The sequence below is a fragment of the Mesoplodon densirostris genome, chromosome 15 (assembly GCF_025265405.1).
Source record: "Mesoplodon densirostris isolate mMesDen1 chromosome 15, mMesDen1 primary haplotype, whole genome shotgun sequence".
In the NCBI taxonomy this organism is placed as follows: Eukaryota; Metazoa; Chordata; class Mammalia; order Artiodactyla; family Ziphiidae; genus Mesoplodon; species Mesoplodon densirostris.
In genome coordinates, this window is record NC_082675.1 from 25622228 (window position 1) to 25640526 (window position 18299).

An 18299-nucleotide genomic window follows, 5' to 3' on the forward strand; every position below is an offset into this window, starting at 1 on the left:
TCCTAGTAGCACCCCACTCCCCTAGTTGTGACAACCAAAAATGCCTCAAGACATTGGTATGTTGGCAAAACTGCCCCAGTTGAGAACCAGAGATGTGGTTCTCACAGTTTTATTTGTCTAATTTCAGCAGAGAAGTGGAAACTATAAGTGAAAATCAAATAGGAAATTGTTAACTGTTGCATGTTGTCTGCTGTTTCCACCAAGGCTTTAACATAATTAATCATAGTTATTTTAAATGACCTGTCAGATAGTTGCAGCATCTGTGCCATGTCCAAGTCTGGTTTATTGATTACTTGCTGTCTTGATGCAGTGAGCTGGATGTATTGTTTTTTCTTGCGTTTTGTATATTTTATGATTGTCGAAAGCTGGGAATCTTGTGTAGGACAGCAGTTTTATGCCTTGACATGGGCACCTCTTTCCTTCTAGGTGTTTAATGTGGGAGTTTGAGTTAATCTGCTCAGGAGCTGGGCTGGGTTTGAGGGTTTTTTTATTTTGTTTTTGTTTTTTTTGCGGTACGCGGGCCTCTCACTGTTGTGGCCTCTCCCGTTGCGGAGCACAGGCTCCGGACGCGCAGGCTCAGCGGCCATGGCTCCCGGGCCTAGCCGCTCCGCGGCATGTGGGATCTTCCCAGACTGGGGCAAGAACCCGTGTCCCCTGCATCAGCAGGTGGACTCTCAACCACTGCACCACCAGGGAAGCCCTGGGTTTGAGTTTTGTTGCTGTGATGTCCTCAGTGCACAGCAGGCTTCCAGTTGCTCTGGTGATACTTTGTGTTTAGAGTGGGGCGGGTGCTCCAGAGGATTTTTCTGTGTCTGCCCTAATTTCAGCTTTAGGCTGTCCTTTGTATTGCGTCTCAGGAAGGGCATGTCTCATACGGTCTCAGCAGTTTCAGCTGAGATTTCCTATTCATTTGTTGAGAACATATTTTCCTTTATAATGTTGAACATATTTGCAGTAGCTGCTTTAAATGCTTTTCTGCTAATTCTAACATATAAGTCATCTTTGGGTGGGTTTCCATTTCTTTTTTGAGTATGAGTCACTTTTTTCTTTTTCTTTGTATGTCTAGTGATTTTGGATTGTATTCTGGGCAGTGTGAATCATACATTGTAGAGATTCTGCATTCTGTCTCTTTTCTCTGCAGAAAATTGGTTTTTGTTAGCAAGCAGTTAACTTGGTTCACCTCAAACTCTAACCTCTTTCCTTCAGTTGAAATACCTGTTCAACTATTTTTCCTTAATTCAACTCCTTAGAATCTGAGTGCTTGTGGATTTCAGAGGTCAGTGGGATACGAGCAGAGTTTATATACAAAATTTGTGACTCTTTCCTTTCTGGTATTTCCCCAACCCCCATGCTTTCCAGCAGCTTTGGTGGTCCTGAGATATCTCCTCTGCTTCTTCGAGGCAATGATAAGACCCTGGGTTTTCTACCAAATTTCAGCTGCCCTGTATGGCCTCAGCTGGGGCCTACACTCAAACCTATAGTCATAAAACTAGGAAACTCACCCGGTGCCAGTTCCTTCCAGATGCAGATTTCTTTCATTTTCTGCCTGCTTTTAGTTTCTCTTCACTGCTTTTAAGTAGTTGATGTTTGTTTGTTTTCAAGATGTCAATTATTTTCAGCAGGAACATTGGTCCGTTTGGAACTACTCCTCAATGAGCAGAAGTTGGGTATTTAGGCTCATATTTTTATTTTTTTAAAGAATCTTTAAAAAAAAAATTTTTTTTTTTTATTGTATTTTTTTTGGCCACACCACGCAGCTTGCAGGATCTTAGTTCCCCGACCGGGGATCGAACCCATGCCCCTTGTGGTGGAAGCGCAGAGTCCTGACCACTGGACTGCCAGGGAAATCCTTAGGCTCCTATTTTTATTTTTTTTACTTTATTTATTTATTTATTTATAAAAGATTTTTTGATGTGGACCATTTTTAAAGTCTTTTATTTGTTACAATATTGCTTCCGTTTTATGCTTTGATTTTTTGGCCCCGAGACACGTGGAATCTTAGCTCCCCAACTAGGGATCAAACCTGCACTCCACATCTTTCCCTGGATATCTCATCGGGTCCTCAAATTGCATGTGTCCTCATCTCTTTCCCTCCCAGAGTCCTCTTCTTCTCTCTTATCTCTGTATGTGGAACCTCCTTTCTATCTCCACCATTTCCAGGTGGTCAGCAAGTGGGTTGATTCTGCCTCATTGAAGAGCCCTTGAATCCGTGTACTTCTCCCATCTCCCCTGGTACCACCTGGGTCCAGGCTGTCTGCTCTCTGCTCTGGGTATAACTCATCACCCTGCATGCACTGTTGCCCTCCCACCCCCTGCAGCTGGAAGGATGTCCACCCGAGACACCGTCACTGTCTCCATGTTGCCAGTGGGTGAAGGCCACACTCTTCAGCCTGGCCTGCTTTGGCCTTCCAGCCTCGCCAGCCCTCACAGCACTGCTGTCCTAGATTTCCTTTGGTGTCTGCTGAACACTGTGCTGGGAACACCCTCTCCTTTGCCCGTATAAAAGCTATTAATTATCCTTCTAGTCTTAACTGAGATGTTGTTTCCCGAGGAGGCCTTTCCGGACCTCCTCTCAAGAGCAGGTCACATCCCCTGCTGTGTTCCCAGAGCCCCTTGTACTGCTTCTTTCCTGCATCCCTCACGCGCAGCGATTTTTGAAATCTCTGGCTTTCACTGTAGACTCCGAGTTCCAGGAGGGCAAGTTGCTGCCTTCTTTCCTCCTTTCTCTGACCTTTGCCTGGCAAGTCATGGACACCCAAGTGGTTTTTGTTTAATGAATGGATTAAAGACAAGAATAGCTCCATATGGCAATAGAGTAGACCTGATTACTGTAACGTCAGCTCTCTCCTGCCTGCCACATCTGATTGTGACACACTAATCTTATTTCCCAAAGAGGGATTCGCCGGCAGTTTGACGTGAAGCTGTAATCTAGCCGCTGCTGCAGCAGCAGAGGGGCATGTGCTCGTTCCATGGCTGGTGTCGCGGGCAGCAGTGAGAACACCACCCGGAGCAGCAGGCAGCGCTTTGCCCATTAGAAGGTGCCTCTGAACAGTGCCTTTTTGTACCTTCTCAGAAGGGCAGCGTTGGCCTGTGCCAGGGACTGTCTACTGAGTTGAGACAGATTTGGATCCTTAGACATGCAGTGAGAGCAGGCTGCACTGGGTGGGCGACAGGTCCGTGCACCGTGCCTCAGTCGCGCGCCTTCCATGTGCCCAGTGGCAGAGACGGAGATGGAGCGCCTCTCGCTTGCTCTCGGCTGGCACCCTCCTTGTTCTGACCCGTGTGTCTCTATAACCTGTCCCTCCTCATGTGCTGTGTTCTTTGGGAGATGAAGGCTTCAGGGACATGACCAGTTTCGTAACTGTGAAGTGGACATTTGGACTAAATTTAAAATGTTGACTCCTATTTCCTACTCTTTCCATGTTCCACGAACTTTGCTTTGTCAGTCAGTCTTTGTGCATAATGTGCTCTTCCTGTGAAGACGAGTGCAAGCACCACAGGGTTCAGAATTTTGACCGATGCTTGCTGGTGGGCTCTGCACCGAGGCTTTGTTGGTTCAGGATAAGAAAGGCGTAGTGGCTATGGGCTGTGTGAGTCCTGTCTTCTGGAGCCTCCCTCCAGAGTGCTGTGTGATCACAACCACACAGTCCTCACACGCTTAGAAAACACATTTTGGCATGAAAGATGTGCTCTCCTTGAAAGATACTGTGATAGGCCATTACTTTTGACATCATGATATTCTGAGGGGGAGTAGTTTTTAAATTGTTAATTCTTAAAACGAAGTGCTGACAGGGCTGTTTGACTGGTGTCTGGTTGATCCCGCCTTTCCCCGTCGAGTGTGTTTGCTCTCAGATAGGACTAACTGTCTTCACTCAGCCCAGCCCCATCACATGTCCCTGACACACCGGACCAGGCGGAACATGTCCAGCCTTCCTTGCCTGTCGTCCTGGCCTGGTGACAGCCTCGCTGGGCTCGTCACCGAGGTCAGAGGCGGGCTGGCCTGTGTCTGGGGCACCCATTGTGGGGAGCAGGTGCTGAGGAAGGGGTGTCAGACTGGGCCCAAAGGCTGGCAAATTTGGCCGGGCTGAGGGGGCGAGGGAACCACTGTGCCAGGGCTCGGGGAACCGCAGAGACTCCAACCCAGCCTGTGTTCAGCGAGAACAGGCGGAGCTGTGCCCTTGACGGGGAGGCAGGATCTGGTTGTGTCCCTCCTGAGGGTCCTCACTGCCCTCAGACTGAGGTCCACATGCCAGGCAGTGAGGCTCTTGTCAGTTAGCCACATCCCCACTTTAGAGCTATCCCCCTGCTGCCCTCTCTGTTCCCCACCTGCCCCGTGGTTCAGCCACGCTGGGATTTATTGTCCTCTAACTTGAATGTCCTTCTACCTCTGCTCTGAATGTCGTCTGGCTGAATACTGTTCCCCAGCCCTGTTCTCCACTAGTGAAGCCAGCCATCTGACAGACAAATCCATGTCATTATGCTGCTGAAGGCTTCCCGATGCCTGAAGTCGAAGCAAATGGCTTCTACCTCTGTGGCTTGATAGATCTTTTCTTTTTATTTATTTATTTGGTTGGTTGAACCGGGTCTTAGTTGCAGCTTGCCGGCTCCTTAGTTGTGAACTCTTAGTTGCGGCATGCAAGTGGGATCTAGTTCCCGGGCCAAGGATCGAACCCGGGCCCCCTGCATTGGGAGCACAGAGTCTTAACCACTGTGCCACCAGGGAAATCCCTCTCTGTGGCTTGATAGTGCTTTATCATTCTCTTATTCCAGTTTCCATCCTGACTTCTCTCTGGTTGTAGACACGTATGGCTCCTCCACTAACTGTAGGCACACAGGGCAAGGCTTTGATTTAGTTTGTACTTTTAGACCTAGATGCAGTGGGGGATCTTGGAATTTTGGTTGAATTGCATCAGAGGTAAGTAGCAGTCGGTGGTTTAGAAGTGTTCATATGTGTTGCATGTCTCATCCCTAGAAATAAAAGTTGAATGAGATGTTTTCCCTTGGTCCTTGTCTACGGGAGTTGTTTTGTATAAGGGACTCTGTGGGGAGCCGTTGAGGTGTCCTGGATGGGAAGGAGGGACAGATGAGCCTCAGGGGCAAAGGGAGCAAAACTCATCTTCCTGCTGCCTTTGCCTCTTGAAGTTCAGGGTCAGGTCTCTTTACTGTGACACTTTCCACCCTGTGCAGAGCATCTACTAAGAACATCTTCAACCAGCCGACCTGCTTCTCTGCCGAGAGTACCTACCATGGAAAGTGCCAAGACCATCTCAGGTAATACTTTTTATCTGAAATTTCTTTTAAAAAGATTCTTCCAGAAGTTTTAGTGATGGTACCAAGTACTTTCTCTTTAGGTTTATTTAACCTTACTTGCCCCTTTTGTTGATTGTTTTTCACTCCGAATTTCCCCTATTGTATCTTACACATTTCATAGAAATCACATTTCGTGGCCCTGATTTAAAAAATAAAAAATAAGAGCTAGATAGTTCCATTCACTTAACAGGTGTTCATTAAGTGCCTAGAGTGGGTTAGAAGATATACTGAAAATATAGGTTCATACAAAGTTGCGTAACTGTGAAAGGTTAAAATATGTATCCCAAGATGTGTCATGACTGTTTTTGAAGGGTTATTTCAGAGCACACCAAAAGTTCTCCAGAAGCCAGATTTTTCCAGTGTTATAGCCATTTTACAATGATGAATCTGATGGGCTTACTTTTTCGGTCTCCTAGAGCTCTCTTCAATTTATCAGTGTTCATATTATTTTCCCCTTGTGGCCTTTTTTTTTAACCCTTAATAGCTCAACTAGAAATTGGACCAGGAAAGGAGAGATTCCTATAACCCTGCCTCCAGTGGTTAATGTCCCACTTGTATGTGGATTTAAGTTAGTACAGTTTTTGTACATCTTAGCTGGGTCTTTAAATCAGTGGGAAGTCCAGCCAAAATCACCACCCCCAAAGCCCAGATCCAGAGCCTTTTCCTGTAACAGAGTTCTTCCAATTCTTTCTCAGTCTGTTCCCGCTGTTTGATATAAAATTATCAAAGGTGTTCTCATCCAATTTCCTAGCATACCACTTAAAAGAAACTGCTGACTTAAGGCATACAGAGATCTGACATTGAAAGGAAAAGGCAGAATAATTATAAAATTATGTCAAATATGCAAGTGGATCATTCTGATAAGATCTTGTAATAGGAGAAAGCATGTCTCCTCTCGATCTTTAAACACACCTCTTAGCTGTTGCCGAGTTATAGTCTGCTGTGGCTATCCTAAAATCATCAAGAGACATTTAGCCAATGAAAGGGTGCAGTTCCAGTCATCTGGGGGAAATTACTGGTGTTTGGCACGATTGCATTACAGCCAGCCCAGGATGATGCAGTAATGGCTCCCTCGCATCCAACATCATCTGAGGTGAGAGACTCTGAGGTCAGGAACCTTGTCTCTCGTCTCACGTCATCGTGGCCAGAAAGCCGCTTCTATTGTGGCTCCGTTTTCAACGACTACAATGGCTGCTTCCACCTCCCAGTTCTCAGGACTTTCGTAATTCCAACAAGGCGTAGTGCCTTACGCTTTCAAAATAGGACTTTCCTGATTGTTCTTATCTCTCGGTAGTTGACTTGACACGACACCTTTTGCTTTTCTGTTTCATTGATTCATGTTTTTTAAAACGTGGCTTCAGACTTCCCTGGTGGCGCAGTGGTTAAGAATCCACCTGCTAATGCATGGGACATGGGTTCTATCCCTGGTCCGGGAAGATCCCACATGCTGTGGAGCAGCTAAGCCCATGCGCCTCAACTACTGAAGCCCGCACGCCTAGAACCCTTGCTCTGCAACAAGAGAAGCCATTGCAATGAGAAGCCCGTGCACCACAACAAAGAGTAGCCCCCGCTTGCCGCAACTAGAGAAAGCCCACGCGCATCACCGAAGACCCAAGGCAGCCAAAAAAAAAATCTTGACCCAGAATTAAGTGTGGCCCTGTAACAAAGTATCCTTCCTTTCTGTCTCTTCAACAGTGTTTTTGGCCATGTTCAGAAGGGTTGTGTTGATTTTGGTTGAGAGTGAATGTTGCTTTCATTAGCCTTTGGCTTTGGTCGTGTTTGTAGTTGAACGCAGGTTTGCGGGGGACTCACTGTGAGCCAGGTGGGTGCTTTGAGTGTTAAGGGTGGATGAGACACACTCCTTGCCTTCAGGGAATGTGGACTTCTGTGCATATTTCAACAACTGTACCTTTTTTACAGTTTTTTTTGTTTTGTTTGTTTGTTTGTTTTAATTTATTTTTATTTTTGGCTGTGTTGGGTCTTCGTTTCTGTGCGAGGGCTTTCTCTAGTTGTGGCAAGCGGGGGCCACTCCTCATCGCGGTGCGCGGGCCTCTCACTGTCGCGGCCTCTCTTATTGCGGAGCACAGGCTCCAGACGCGCAAGCTCAGTAGTTGTGGCTCACAGGCCTAGTTGCTCCGTGGCATGTGGGATCTTCCCAGACCAAGGCTCGAACCCATGTCCCCTGCATTGGCAGGCAGATTCTCAACCACTGCGCCACCAAGGAAGCCCCCTACAGTTTTTTAAAATGGAAAAAAAAAACCTTTCAAGTTATCAGTAAGTTAAAGAGAATGTTAGGTTTTCCTCCTGTATGGTAATTTCTGCTCTTTTGGGGACCTGCTGAAGAAGATGTCTCAAGAACTCAGCTTAAAATGTTTTTGCTATAAATTGCATAATGGCTGTTTCTTACACTCAGTGTCCAGACGAAGCAGTGAAGAGATGAAGCGAGATGTCTCTGCACCTGAGGGCGCGTCTCCTGCCTCGCTCATGGCCATTGGTGCCACGTCGCCACAGCTGTCCCTGTCCTCCTCCCCCACGGCCTCCGTGACCCCCACCACTCGAAGCCGGATAAGGTAGAGGACAGTTAGTGTTGGTGCATTTCATGCCTGCTGTTCCTGGCCTTTTGAAATTAAATGATCAGGTTATAAAGTAATGGCATTCGAGCACTGATGTATTTTCATTCTTTATGTGTTATTTAGTGTTTTCTGATCTAGTCTTCTATGCCTAGAATTGGGAAAGATGATTTGAAAGTAAAAAAGTAAAGCAAAGTAAAAGAGATAATTATTTTCCCCAAGCAGCTGGTGTTTTTGTTTTTTGTGGGGTTTTTTGGTTTTGGTTTTTTCAAGTAGAGAACAGCTGAGTACAAAAGTAAGTTTAGTGAAAATAGGGTGTTGATGGAGTGTTGGGGAGGCTGGAAGAGGGGAACTCGAGCGAGGCCTTGAGGGTGGTGGACCGGGAGGAAGGTGAGCGTTACTGGCAGGGTCAGTGACTCCAGTGAGTGTGCAGGAAGGCTGAACACGAACTGAAGGAGGGATGGGAGTGGGTTTCAGAACTTTACTGTATACTGACTTACAAGTTTGAGTAAAAGTGGAATATTTGGTGTCTCAAACTCAAATTATATGCTCACTTTAAAAACCCTGCCTCTCGGGGACCGACCTCTTAGAAGAGTGGTCCCGTACTCAGTGCGGGTCAGGCAGGTCGGGTGCAGTGGAGAGTGCGGCTCATGCCGCCCTGGCCAAGCCTGGGGGAGCATTGTCCGTGCTGGTGGGCAGGGCCCCCACTCTTCCTGGTACCCCTCTTAGAAGTTGTGAGCCTCCACAAGGTGTCTCCTGGCCTTAGCTTCCTTGTCTTACAGTGAAGATGTTACAAGAGAGCACCCTCTGCTCTAGGAGGCTCTTTGCTGCAGCTTCTCATTGTGCCCATAGACTTTACTCGTCTTTGATGCTTTTTAAGCTGTTTCTATAACAAAATGGCCTGTGTGAACTAGAGGAAACCTTTCACGGTGATTGTAGTAGTTACTTTTATTTTGAGCATAATAGAGGTTTTTGGGGCTTTTTTTGGCTTGCCCTTTTGTTTTCATTCACATATCTCACCTTTATCTTCGTTCTCATTTCCTGCGATCAGTGGTGTTATAACGAACTTCTTTGAACCCTTTAAATCAGGGCAGCAATCTGGTGGTCAGGTACACGAACATAAAAGTATATTTCTTCAAGACAGCAGTCTAACTGCAAGTTGAAATATTTTCATATTTTACTTGTGGTTCTAAATAAAAATTGGTGCTATTTCAGTGCACCTCTCACTTGGAAAAGCTTCAGTTCTACATGTGTGCTCTTTGGTTTCCTACCATACTTTGTAGGATGAATATGGACAGAATAATAGTAAGCCACCTGTAACATCATAACCTCTAGGACAGTTACTGGACTGTTAAGTGTATGGGTCGTAGGGCTAGAATCTCCACTTGTGCAGTCATCACTAAAAATTAGACCAGGCTTTTAAGAGTGTGCTGCTTGTCAAGGAACAGGTTGTTTTACAGAGTGCTCCTTGGTATTCTGTTCTGCTTCTAGAATAGTTTCTGGAAGGAGGGATTGGGTACTAGAGGAGTGGGTTGTATGCCTCCCCTGCTCCATTGCCAGGGTGATCACAAAATCTTTTTTGATTCAGTGTCTGGTCTGGGGCAGGATATTTCTTCTGCCTCCAAGGCAGTTGACAGTGCCCTAAAGTTCCCTCCATATTATTTTAAGAAATGAGTAATGTATAGCCATTGATTTTCACCCCCCCCCCCCAAGCTTCTGTAGTTGGTCTGTCTTGTAGTAAACTCTGAAGTTCCTTGAGAGGCAGGGTCTCTGTGTTGCTCACTGCGCCCTGCCCAGCACATGCACATGGCCTGGCACAGTGGTGCTGTGCCAAGAGAGGGTCCTTCCTTTCTTCCCTAAGTGAAAATAAGGAACCCAAGATGCAATGGTGCTGAATCTTTGCCAGTTTCCCTGTGGATAATGAGTAGAGCCCCCTACAGATGGCAGAGCCCCCTGATGGTGGTGGGTCTGTGGGACCCATAAAAATTGACAGGCAAAATCCAACGGGTGAAGGTACATCATGCCATTGGATGCCTCCGAGTGTGCGTTTGTTCTGTTCAAATGTTCTGCTGTGTTTGTTGGATTTCTGGTTTAGAAGGGTGCTCAAATAAGAAATATTTCAACTTGGGTTCCTTATTTTCACTTATCAGGGAAGAAAGGAAGGACCCTCTCTCGGCATTGGCAAGAGAATATGGAGGATCCAAGAGGAACGCCTTGCTGAAGTGGTGTCAGAAGAAAACCGAAGGCTATCAGGTAGCCCCATGGTTCTTTTGTCCCAGGGGAGCAGCTGCCACGCCAGGTGCTGATGGCGCAGCTCACCTGAGCAGTGACGAGTCCTGCACTGGGTTCCAGGTCTACCCTGAACGTGGTGGAGTATCCCTTGGATGAAATAAGTTTCTTACCTTTCCAGAGCAGCTAACCTTTACAATATTCTTGTTCAGCTGTTGTAGCACTTTATCATTTAAGTCCCAGTTAATTGCTTTTGTTAAGGCCTCATCTGGACTAAGAGTGAAAATATATTTATTTTACTTTAAATTAAGATTTTACTTATCATTGATATGTTTAAAGTTTTCTCTTAGCTTTTTCCCCTTCCCACTGGGCTGTCTTTGTGCCCTGTCATTTCACATCTGGACTGTTTTATAGCCTCTCCTTTCTTGCCCTGTCAGTCTCTCTCTCTTTCTCTCTCTCTTTTTTTTATTAACCCTTTTTTAAGAACTGAAGTGTAGTTAATTTATGATGTGTTAGTTTTAGGTGTATAACAGTGATTCATTTATACATATATATATATATTTCTATTCTTTTTCAGATTCTTTTCCATTATAGGTCACTATGAGACATTGAATATGGTTCCCCTTGCTATGTAGCAGGACCTTGTTGTTTATCTATTTTATATATAGTAGTTAGTATCTGCTAATCCCAAACTCCTAATTTATCCCCCCCCCCCCCACAACACACACATACTGTATCCCTTCTGGTAACAGTAAGTTTGTTTTTATATGTCTGTGAGTCTGTTTCTGTTTTGTAAATAAGTTCATTTGTATCATTTTTTTAGATTCCACACATAAGTGATATCATATGATACTTGTCTCTGACGTACTTCACTTAATATGATAATCTCTATGTCCATGTTGCTGCAAATAGCATTATTTCATTCTTTTTTATGGCTGAGTAGTATTCTATCATATATATGTACCGCATCTTTATCCATTCATCTGTCGGTGGACATTTAGGTTGCTTCCATGACATTATGCTAAATGAAATGGGCCATACACAGAAGTACAAATATTATAGGATTCCACTTACATGAACTCCGTAGAATAGTCACATTCATAGAGACTGAAAGTAGAATGGTGGTTGCCAGGGGCTGGGGGCAGGGAGTAATGGGGATTTATTGTTTAAAGGGTACAGAGGGCCTCCCTGGTGGCGCAAGTGGTTGAGAGTCCGCCTGCCGATGCAGGGGATACGGGTTCGTGCCCCGGTCTGGGAGGATCCCATATGCCGCGGGGCGGCTGGGCCCGTGAGCCATGGCCGCTGAGCCTGCGCGTCCGGAGCCTGCGCGTCCGGAGCCTGTGCTCCGCAACGGGGGAGGCCACAACAGTGAGAGGCCCGCATACCGCAAAAAAAAAAAAAAAAAAAAAAAGGGTACAGAGTTGCAGTTTTCAAGATGAAGAAAGTTCTGGAAATGGATGCCGGTGATGGTTGCACAACCATGTGAATGTACTTAATGCCACTGAACTGTACACTTATAAAATAATTGCTTAGCCCCCCCCCAAAAAAAAGAAAAAAGAAGTAAATGATTGGGATACAGCTAGATAGGAGAACCTAGCAAGGACATAGAAGATTTGAACCATATACTATATACATGAACTATATACTAATTAGACCTGTGAGACATCTGTTGAACACTCTATCCAACAACAGCAAAGTATGTATTCTTCTCAGGTGCACGTAGAACATTCAGGATAGGCTGTATGTTGAGTAATAAAACAAATCTTCATAAATTTTAAAAGATTGAAATTGCACAAAGTATCTTTTCTGATCACAATGGAATGAAATTAGAAATTAATAACTGAAGGAAAATTCACAACATAACATAACAAAACTATGGGAGATGCTGAAAAGCAGCTCTCAGGGAAATTTATAGCTGTGAACACCTACCTTTATAAAGAAGAAGAATCTCAGGACTTCCCTCACGGTCCAGTGGTTAAGACCCCGCTTTTCCAATGCAGGGGGTGTGGGTTTGATCCCTGGTCGGGGTACTAAGATCCCACATGCTGTGCGGTGTGGCCAAAAGATAAAAAAAAAAGAAGAAGAAGAAAAATCTCAAATCAATGATCTAACCATCAACGTGAAGAAAGTAGAAAAAGAAGAGCAGACTAAGCCTAAAGCAGTCAGAGGAAGGAAATAATAAAGGTCAGAGCAGAAATAAAGGAGATAGAAGAATCAGTAGAGAACATCAGTGACACCAGAAGTTTGTTCTTTGAAAAGATCAGCAAATCTACAGATCTTTACCTAGATTGACAAAGGAAAAAAAAAAGAGGAGACTAAAATTACTAGAATTAGGAATAAAGGAGAGGACATTACTAATGACCTTATAGAAATGAAAGGGATTAAAAGGGAATACTGTGAACAGTATACCAACAAATTGTTTAACGTAGATGAATTTGACAAATACCTTGAAATACACAAACTATAAAAATTAGCTCAAGGACTTGCCTGGTGGCACAGTGGTTAAGAATCCGCGTGCCAATGCAGGGGACACGGGTTTGAGCCCTGGTCCAGAAGATCCCACATGCCGTGGAGCAACTAAGCCCATGTGCCACAACTACTGAGCCCATGCGCCGCAACTACTGAAGCCCGCATGCCTAGAACCCGTGCTCTGCAACAAGAGAAGCCACTGAAATGAGAAGCCAGCCCACCACAACGAAGAGTAGCCCCCACTTGCTGCAACTAGAGAAAGCACGTGCGCAGCAACGAAGACCCAATGCAGCCAAAAATATTAATTAATTAATTAATTTAAAAATAACTCAAGAAGAAAGAAAATCTGGGACTTCCCTGGTGGTCCAGTGGTTAAAGACTTCACCTTCCAGCGCAGGGGGTACGGTTTCGATCCCTGGTCAGGGAGCTAAGATCCCATATTCCTCGCCGCCATAAAAACAAAACATAAAACAGAAGCAATATTGTAACCAAAAAATTCAATAAAGACTTTAAAAATGGTCCACATCAAAAAAAAATCTTTAAAAAGAAAGAAAATCTGAGTAGACGTATAGCAACTAAAGAAACAGAATTAGTGATCATAAAACTTTCAACAGGGCTTCCCTGGTGGCGCAGTGGTTGAGAGTCCGCCTGCCAATGCAGGGGACACGGGTTCGTGCCCCGGTCCGGGAAGATCCCACATGCCGGGGAGCGGCTGGGCCTGTGAGCCATGACCACTGAGCCTGCATGTCCGGAGCCTGTGCTCCGCAATGGGAGAGGCCACAACAGTGAGAGGCCCGCGTACCGCAAAAAAAAAAAAACTTTCAACAAAGAAAAGCCCAGGGCCTGATGGCTTCACTGGTAAATTCTACCAGACGTTTAAAAGAAGAATTAACAGCAGTCTTTCTCAAACTCTTCCAAAAATAGAATAGAGAACATTTCCTAATTCATTCTGTGAGTCCAGTATTACCCTGATAACAAAGCCAGAAAAAGACATCACAAGAAAACTACAGACCAATATTTCTTATGCAAAAATCCTCAATAAAATATACAAACAGAATCCAGCAGCAAATAAAAGGAACTGTGCACCATGACCAAGTTGGATTTATCCCAGGAATGCAAAGTTGGTTCAACATATGAAAATTAAAGTAATACACCATGTTGTGGAATAAAGGGAAAAAAACACAATATCATCTCAGTGGATGCAGAAAAAGTGTTTGACAAAATTCAAAACCCATTCATGATAAAAAAAAAAAAAACCACTCAACAAACTAGGAATAGAAGGGAACTTTCTCAACCTGATAAAGGGTATCTGTGAAAACCCACAGCTACCATCGTACTTAATGGTAAAAGACTAGGTGCTTGTCCCCCAAGATCAGGAACAGGAAAGGGTGCCCACTCTCACCATTTCTATTGACATTTTTTTTTTTTTTTTTCAGACTCTCAACCACTGACTGCACCACCAGGGAAGCCCTCTATTGACATTTTATTGGAAGTTCTCGCTAGGGCAGCTGGGCAAGAGAAAGAAAAAAAGGCATTGAAGAGGAAGAAGTAGGGGGCTTCCCTGGTGGCGCAGTGGTTGAGTCTGCCTGCCGATGCAGGGGACACGGGTTTGTGCCCCGGTCCGGGAGGATCCCACATGCCACGGAGCGGCTGGGACCCGTGAGCCATGACCACTGAGCCTGCGTGTCCGGAGCCTGTGCTCTGCAACGGGAGAGGCCACAACAGTGAGAGGCCCACGTACCGCAAAAAAAAAAAAAAAAAAGAAGAAAAGAAGTAAAACTGTGTCTATTTGCAGATGACATGATTGCTATCTAGAAAACCTTCAAGAATTCACATAAAAACCTTTGGAGCTACTAAACAAATCCAGCAGAGTTTCAGGATACAAGGTCAATATAAAAATCAGTTGAGGGCTTCCCTGGTGGCGCAGTGGTTGAGAGTCCGCCTGCCGATGCAGGGGACACGGGTTCGTGCCCCGATCCCGGAAGATCCCACATGCCGCGGAGCGGCTGGGCCCGCGAGCCATGGCCGCGGAGCCTGTGTGTCCGGAGCCTGTGCTCCGCAACGGGAGAGGCCACAGCAGTGAGAGGCCCGCGTACAGCAAAAAAAAAAAAAAAAAAAAAAAAAAAAAAAAAAAATCAGTTGAATTTCTCTATACTAGCAATGAAACTCTGAAAATGAAATTAAGACAACATTTCCATTTATAATAGCATCATAATAATATATCTGGGGGAATTCCCTGGTGGTCCAGTGGTTAAGACTCCTCACTTCCACTGCAGGGGGCATGGGTTTGATCCCTGGTCCCTGGTGGGGGAACTAAGATCCTGTGTTCTGCGAGGTGTGGCCAAAAATAATAATAACATAATATTAACATATCCGGAGAAAAGCATGGTTCGAAAGGATACATGCACCCCAGTGTTCATTGCAGCGCTGTTTACAGTTGCTGAGACATGGAGGCAACCTAGGTGTCCATCAACAGATGAGTGGGTAAAGAAGATGTGGTACGTATGTACGATTGCATGTTATCAGCCATTAAAAAGAGTGAAATAATGCTGTTTGCAGCAACATGGATGGACCTGGAGGTTATCATACTTAGTGAAGTAAGTCAGAGGAAGACAAATATATGGTGTCGCTTATATGTGGAATCTTAAAAAATGATACAAATGAACTTACTACAAAACAGAAACAGACTCACAGACTTAGAAAACAAACCTACGTTACCAGGGGGGAAGGGTGGGAGGGAGAGATAGACTGGGAGTTTGGGATTGACATGTAAACACTGCTATATTTAAAATAGATAACCAGCAAGGACCTACTGTATAGCACAGGGAACCCTGCTCAATATTCTGTAATAACCTAAATGGGAAAAGAATTTGAAAAAGAATAGATGCATTTATATGTATAACTGAATCACTTTACACCTGAAACTAACACAACATTGTTAATCAACTATACTCCACTATAAAATAAAAATAAAGAATAAAAGACTTAGAAATAAATTAACCAAGGGGATACAAGGCTTGTACACTGGAAACTACAAACATTGTGAAAGAAATTAAAATCTAAGTAAATGGAAAGATCCTTTATTCATGGATTAGAAGTTTTGATACATGCTACAACGTGGATGAATCTTAAAAATATTATGCTAAGTGAAAGATGCCAGATATAAAACTCCATCCTAAAAGACTTCAGTCCTCCATACCTGAAAGCAGGGGTAAGGGCCTCCCTGGTGGCGCAGTGGTTAAGAGTCCGCCTGCCGATGCAGGGGATACGGGTTCGTGCCCCGGTCTGGGAGGATCCCATATGCCGCGGAGCGGCTGGGCCCGTGAGCCATGGCCGCTGGGCCTGCGCATCCGGAGCCTGTGCTCCGCAACGGGAGAGGCCACAACAGTGAGAGGCCCGCATACCGCAAAAAGAAAAAAAAAAAAAAAAAAATCAGGGTAAAACTGATGCTCTCAGCTTTGCCAAGTAGCAAGAACATCAATGCTGTGGCTCCTAATTTGATCGAGGACTGAAATCTCGAGCATAAATCAGTATTGCCCAACCCTTTACATTTTTTTCTTTAACATCATTTTTTATTGGGCTATACTGCACATAAGATACAGGTCACCCATTTAAAAATGTACATTTTAGTGTCTTCACAGAGTTGTGCAGCCATCACCACAATTAGTTTTAGAGAATTTTCATCAATCTGAAAAGAAATCTTGTACCTGTTAGCAGTCCCTCCCCATTTGCTGTAGGTAGCCACGGATCTACTTCCTGTCTCCATAGACGTGCCTGTTCTGGGCATTTCATGGCACTGGAATTATACAGCGTGTGGTTCTCTGTGGCTTCCTCTTTCATTGAGCATAATGTTTTCACGGTTCACCCATGTTGTAGCATGTTCTCCACGTGTCACTCCTTTTACGACTGAACAGTATTCCACCTTGTGGACCACCTGTTGTCGTCCCATCTGCTGACGCCGTCTGGTCGTCGTGGCCATTACTTACGATGCTGCTGTGCACACTGCGTACGAAGGCTTTACATGGACATAAGTAATTTTTTCACCCTCCTGTCTGTCTTTTACTTGGCTGCCAAAGTGGTTTGAAATTGTGATCTGGTTATTTCTCTTTAAGCTGCTTCTCCTTTGCCGTTTGGTTAAAGCCTCAAATCCTTGGTGTGGAGAACAAGACCCCTTACAGTTGATCTGGCCCCTGTGTAGTCTTATCAGCTTCTCCACAATCACACCTTGGCCACTGGTGCCCCCCATCCTGTCACTTCACCCCCTCCATCTGGGGAGTGTCTGCTCCTTCAGCTTCAAAGTCAGCATCTGTGCAACGTTGCCTTTGCTCTGCTCCGCCCCCACAAGGGTTCATCCCTAATGTGCACCCCCTCCTCCCAGAGCCCCGGGAGCCTAGTTCTTCCTTGACTTGAACCCAGTCCAGGGCAGAGTGCTTTCTGTATATCAAGGCATGTTTTTTTTAGGGGAGGGTGTGTCTTTGTATCTGTAATTCATTTTCCCTGTGTTACAGAACCCCACATGGTATATCCCAAGGATACTGAAGTTGTCGGTTTGTGTGTGTGTCTTCCTTTCTAGACTGTGAGCTCCTTAGAAGGGCCTGTCTTTGCCTCCCAGCGTCCAGCAGAAGGCCCTGCACATGGCAGAGCTGAATGACTGAACCTATATGTTGAATGTCATGGGATACCTTGGAGGTTCATTTTTAGAACAGTGGTTCGCAGGCTTGTATACAAAAACCTGTGAAGATTGTGGGAAAAGTGCAGATTCCTGAGAACCAACCCTCAAGGTTTATAATTTGAGAGGTGCGTTGGGAGACTCTGGAATCTGCATTTTTACAGGCATTGCACTTGATCCATAGACCATGCTGTGAGAATCATACATAGAGTCGTGATTAAGACCTTGGACTTGAGTGTCAGATAAGGTTTGAATGTCAGCTCTGCCTCTTACATGTGACCTTTTGCAAATTACGTAGACTCTCTGGGCCTCAGTTTCCTCCTCTGTAAAATGGAAGCTTAAGTGAGGCAGTTGTGCACATTTCTAGCATATGCTACGTGTTTAACGGATTTTAAAAGTATTATTTTTCTATGTTATTGCATGTCATCTTGTAACATAAGCTTTAAATTTTCCTAGACCATTACCCTTAAATTGAGTAATTTTAGATAATTAGAAAGTGCCTCCCCCTTGATTATGGAATTTTGCCATGTAGCAAGTTGATTAAAAATTAAGTAACCAGGGCTTCCCTGGTGGCGCAGTGGTTGAGAGTCCGCCTGCCGATGCAGGAGACACGGGTTCGTGCCCCGGTCTGGGAAGATCCCACATGCCGCAGGGCGGCTGGGCCCGTGAGCCATGGCCGCTGAGCCTGCGCGTCTGGAGGCTGTGCTCCGCAACGGGAGAGGCCACAACGGTGAGAGGTCCGCGTACCGCAAAAAAAAAAAAAAAAAAAATTAAGTAACCAAGTTGATTGAGGTAATTTAAGCATTAAATCAATGATTTAACTAATGTCTCTTGGTCCCCTCCACTTAAATTCTCTGATTCTGTGATTTTAAGGTACATTGTGTTAAGTTAAAAAAACACACACAAATCAATTCCTTAAGATGCTCAATTAATAATTTTAATTTTTTTTTGTTTACTGGGTACATAAAATGCAAGAGGAAATATAATGCAAAACAGAATGGTTAGCCATTCATAAAGAAAAACCGTTTTATACATTGGGCGGTCTGTGCTAC

General features: G+C 44.9%; 1 protein-coding gene across 4 annotated transcripts in view; it reads left to right on the forward strand.

Annotated features, from left to right (window-relative positions):
* The window catches only part of SPECC1L (sperm antigen with calponin homology and coiled-coil domains 1 like), a 123933-nt gene that overhangs the window by 75547 nt on the left and 30087 nt on the right, over positions 1 to 18299 (forward strand). For 3 of the 4 annotated variants that reach the window (XM_060118451.1, XM_060118450.1, XM_060118452.1), the window contains 3 exons: positions 5188 to 5271; positions 7724 to 7880; positions 10031 to 10133. In XM_060118451.1, coding sequence (XP_059974434.1) covers positions 5188 to 5271; positions 7724 to 7880; positions 10031 to 10133 — 344 coding nt within the window. Of the gene's footprint in view, positions 1 to 5187; positions 5272 to 7723; positions 7881 to 10030; positions 10134 to 14014; positions 14575 to 18299 lie in introns of those variants that run through there. The other variant, XM_060118455.1, reaches the window with a different exon arrangement.